We start from the raw sequence: 4983 nt of genomic DNA on the forward strand, positions 1-4983 counted from the left end.
GTTGTTGTCCTTATTTAATATATTTTTATTTTGATTATTATTGCTATCATAATAATAACATACTAATGTTTGAAAAGCAAAGTGAGGAGGCAATAGAAACGTATTTGATGATGAGAAAAAAAAAGGACGAATTTTATTTTGATATTTTTTTCCTATTAAAAAAATCATTTTTTTGGTAAATTTTTTTTGGAAAATTCTAAATAAGGACATAAAGTGTCGTCATTTTCTCAAATAAGAGCATGGTGTGGATTTTGCTTTAAATAAGGACCTGAAATTGCCATATCAATTTCGAAGAAAGGTCTGATCTAGTTGGCCAAAGGACATTTTTATTCTCTACTTATTTGAATTTGTTTTCTTTTTTTCTTTCATTTTTTTTGTTTTTTCTTTTCCTTTTTCTTTTTCCTTTTTCCCTCATTCCTACGCCGGCCTCAAGTGAGAGCCGCCCTCGCCAACCCATATGAGGGCGGCTCTCGCCCCACCTTCAAGTGAGGGCGACTCTCGAAATCGCTGCCCCGTGCGGCGCCCTCGCGACGACGGCAAGGGTGGTTCTCACCTAAGACCGGCAACCTCTACCAGCCATCACTAAGACAAAAAAGGAAAGTAAAAACATAAAAAAATTATATTTAGAATTTTTTGACTGAAGTACTCTCTTCGGAATAGTCACTTGTTGGCCGGTTGATCAAAACTCCTTATTTGAGATAATTTGGCTACTTCATGTTCTCATTTTAAACGATTTGATCACTTCAGGCTTTTATTTAAAATAAGATTAAAAAATAAAAGATCATTATTTAAAAATAAAAGTAAAAAATGATTATATTTCTTACTCTTATTTGAAATTTTCCCAAAAATCTTTTTAACAAGTAGGATTTTTACCGGTGGAAGCCGCTCCAAGAGAACACCAAAACAAACACTACGTAGCTCAAGCTCTCTCCCAAGCCGCCGCCTGCGACTGTACCTCCGGCGAGAAACCATCGCAGAGAGAGAGAGAGAGAGAGAGAGAGAGAGAGAGAGACGGCGTCTGCGTGGCCTGAGAAGGAGACGGGAGCTGCGGGTACGAAGCTGGATCTGAGCGACGGCCTCTCCGACAGGCGACCAGCGTATGTCTCCGCTCTAGAGTTTCTCTCAATCCCTTATTTAACTTCTCCAAATCGTCGAAAACCACACTTTGTCTGGAAGATTTTCCGTAAAATCGAGGAAAAATTCGATCTTGGAAGCGATCTCCAGGTTTCTCTCGATTCTTTTGGGTAAGAAATCGTGGGAACGTAGGGTTTTTGTGCTCAATAACGTGTCGAGGATCGTAAAGATTCCGTCGTTGAATGCAAGATCGTAGATTTATGCGACCCTTGATCGTGCCTCGACTCGGAATTGTATGTAAGGCTTGTATTCTGCAGAATCATTAGTATTTAGTGCTGTGGAATAGAAATAAGGTCACTCAATGAATAACAATAGTGGGATTAAAAATACTGTATTTGGGAATCCTGGGGTAGTCCACCAGCAGCCGGCCAATCTCCGTCCGCAGTCGCAACCTCAAACGCATGGCGGGTCTCATTTTCCCGGCCACTTCAAGTTGTCCGAGCCCCAAGCTCATGTGCTTGCTCAGGGGCATGCGCAACCGCAAGCCCCCCATGCCAAATTCCAAGCTCAGTTTCAGAATCACAATGCCGGTAATGCTGGCGCTAGCAATGTCAATACATCTTTACCGTCTGTTGCTACGCCTGGTACTGGAAGTGGTAAGCGCACCGGTCAGAAGCCGCCTTCTCGGCCTCCAGGGTCGTCCAATGTTGCCGCTGCTTCGCTGTTGAAAACGATGGAGTTAACTCCAGCCGGTCCTAGGAAGAAGAGGAAGCTTCCTGAGAACCAACTGCCCGGTAAGGTGGCTGCACTGTTGCCTGAATCTGCCATCTACACTCAATTGCTTGAATATGAGGCAAGAGTGGACGCCCTTTTGTCAAGGAAGAAGATTGAAATTCAAGAGGCACTTAAGAACCCTTCCCGCTTTCAGAAAACGCTTAGGATATATGTTTTCAACACATTTTCGAATCAAACTCCAACGACTTCAGAGAAGACAGATGTAGAGTCACCATCATGGTCGCTTAAGATTATTGGAAGGATATTAGAGGATGGTAAAGATCCTGTTGTGGGTGGAATGATTCAGAAGGCAGGTCTGTCGAACCCCAAATTTTCGTCTTTCTTCAAGAAAATTACCATTTACTTGGACCAAAGTCTCTATCCAGATAACCATGTAATCTTATGGGATAGTGAGAGGTCTCCTTCTCTGCATGAGGGATTTGAGGTCAAAAGAAATGGGGACAAGGAATTCACTGTGCATATAAGATTAGACATGAACTACGTGCCTGAAAAGTTCAAGCTTTCACCTGCTTTATCAGATGTTGTTGGTCTTGATGTATCTACACGGCCTAGAGTTTTGGAAGCAATTTGGCACTATGTTAAGACCAGGAACCTGCAGAGCTCAGGTGATCCATCCTTCTTCATGTGTGATCCGCCACTTCAAAAAGTATTTGGAGACGAGAAGATGAAGTTTGTCATGGTTCCGCAGAAGTTGTCGCAGCACTTGACTCCTCCACAACCCATTCACTTGGAGCACAGGATCAAGCTTTCTGGTAGTTCTCCTGCCGGAACTACTTGTTGTGATGTGATGATGGATTTGCCTATCCCATTGGACAAGGAAATGTCTGCATTTTTGGCAAACATCGAGAAGCATCATGAGATTGATTCTTGTGACGATAAGATCATTTCCGCAATAAAAGATATCCATAGCCATCGGCAGAGACGCTCATTCTTTCTTGGGTTCAGTCAGTCACCGGCAGAATTCGTCAATGCGTTGATTGCTTCTCAAAGCAGAGACTTGAAGCTTTCGGCGGGAGATGCGAGCCATATTGTGGACAAAGAACATCATCCTGACTTCTATAACCAATCTTGGTGAGTTTGTTTAATTTTCTTGTCCGTTTTTTATGTATGCATCTCATGGAGGCGATATGGAGTACAGTGAAATACGAAAGATAGAAGTAATTTATAGTGCATTTTGAATGAGAAGCTAATTTTTTCTCTAGAAAACGAAGCTGGATATTCCTTGGTATTTTGCACGAATGCCCTGTTCGATCAAGCAACACCTGCTTTTTGAGCGTCTTGTTGCCTAAATTTATAAATTACTCACTAATAACATTACATTGTTGAAGTCATGGAATAAGTATCATAAAAAGTGCAAAATTTGCTGTAAAACCTGATCAATGGACCAACTTTTCTGATGGTTTGTCTCAGATTTTTGTTGGATCTTTTCTCCTCTAGATGGTGATTGTTCTGAAAATTCATTATGCCTAATGTGCTTTGTACTCATGTTGAATTGATGAGAAAATGTCGGGCAAATCCGATCAATATGAGGGATATTCCTTACATGTCAATGATGGATTATTGTAGTTCATTATCACACTCCTGATTTCTTTGAGACACTGTCAATGTTGATTGTTCACCATATTTGTCGTCCTGTAAGGATTTCAATTGCATTAATTGTCAGATAATTAGAACGGGAACCCTTTTTTTATTAACACTGTGAATCGGGTTCTGGTTTTAATGCGTTTGCTGAATGTCTCATATTGTACTTTTTAGCTAGTCATTCCTCTGTCTTAATCTTTTCTTCTGTGATGTGATTCTAAGTAGTCATGTTTTAGACAATGTATTGCCGAAGAGACTTTTTTTCGTAAATCTTTTTTCGGTTGAAATTACAGGGTTGAGGATGCTGTCATTCGTTATTTGAACCGCAAGTCTGCTGTAACTGACACTCCTGGAAGCAGCTGAGCCATATAGGATTTTCTTGTCTTGATATATCAATGAAGTAGCTGCAGACATGTCTAGAGAGAGAGAGAGAGATTATGTGGACTACAACGTGCCCGGCAGGGATGATTCTATATATTCGAGAAGGCATTGCCTTGTGGTTTGCTTTGCTGTTGCACCCTGATTTATGGATCTCCCGGATTAGGATTTAGACAAACAATAATTTTGTCTGAGCATCTTGTAATGAAATCTTTGTTCTTAGAAGAAAGGCGAGTTCATGCGCCTGCAGTGCATATTGCACTTTTAAACAGAATTGCAGACTTGCGGTGCATGGATGAATTGAATTATGTGAATTGGTCCTGCCAATCTCTCTCTCTCTCTCTCTCTTCCGATGTTTCTGCTTATTAAGCAAGCACATTCCTCAACATTGACCCTGTTCGAACTTGTCGTACGCGATTGTCTGCATGTTTCAAAGCTGTTGTTTGGGAAAATCCAGATCAAATTTTGCCATTGCTTTGCCTCCAATGAGGCTCATAAGTCTTAATTTTGCCAATGGTTTTAGACCTTGGTGTGGAACTTTATTTTTCTCCTTAATTTCTTTATCATTTCGAACTTTCCATGGTTGTCATGTCATACGTGGATGCTATGCACTTTTCTAACTGTGGTTCTTGGGCTCGTGATGAATTAAAAGTAGTTGATCACGGGACAAGATTTGCTTGCTATTGCTCTGCACTCTTCTAGAAACTAGTGACCTTGTTAGGGAAAATGCTGAGGAAGCCACCAGCGAAGTTGACTGCACCCAGATTGGATCCTGGTTTGAACTGAACTGTGCACCTAACCTTTTGGGTCTCTCTCTGCAATTCAGTTTCTCCATGAGATCAGAAATTTAGGTCCCATATAGTTAGTTGATGATGGTATCACTATACTAATCCACTTCTTTACCGAATGTTCCAATCCACCACAGACCATTCTCTTCAGGTTTCATGTAAACAAGTGTTGCAATCATCTGGAAGTTGATGAGAGCGATCTCTCTGTACACTGTACTGTGCAATGCAGTTTGCCTACCCATCTTATGTGGACGAATCATTGGGCAAATAGGCATTTGGTAGTAGGCGGGAGGAAAATAAGGAAGAAGCCACCACCAAATTGGTCCACTTTTTATGATTGCAACAATTTTCATAAGAGCAATGATTG

The 4983-nt window shown here is 41.1% G+C and overlaps 1 protein-coding gene across 1 annotated transcript; it reads left to right on the plus strand.

Annotated features, from left to right (window-relative positions):
* The first annotated feature begins 886 nt into the window (after positions 1-886).
* LOC115676880 (SWI/SNF complex component SNF12 homolog) lies at positions 887-4155 on the plus strand. Its single transcript, XM_030599904.2, has 2 exons — positions 887-2940; positions 3744-4155. Exons 1-2 carry the CDS (start codon positions 1436-1438, stop codon positions 3811-3813), a joined length of 1575 nt encoding a protein of 524 aa, XP_030455764.2. The 5' UTR covers positions 887-1435; the 3' UTR covers positions 3814-4155.
* Positions 4156-4983: the final 828 nt, after the last annotated feature.

Source organism: Syzygium oleosum, unplaced genomic scaffold, assembly GCF_021117445.2.
Source record: "Syzygium oleosum isolate NSW1041296 unplaced genomic scaffold, Sole_v2.1 Sole_v2.35, whole genome shotgun sequence".
Lineage (NCBI taxonomy): Eukaryota > Viridiplantae > Streptophyta > Magnoliopsida > Myrtales > Myrtaceae > Syzygium > Syzygium oleosum.

Bases quoted from the DNA above. Each gene is read 5' to 3' on its own strand.
- LOC115676880 (XM_030599904.2), top strand. From the start codon at position 1,436: ATGAATAACAATAGTGGGATTAAAAATACTGTATTTGGGAATCCTGGG. The intron at 2,941-3,743 runs GTGAGTTTGTTT...TTGAAATTACAG, and splicing joins GACTTCTATAACCAATCTTG to GGTTGAGGATGCTGTCATTC.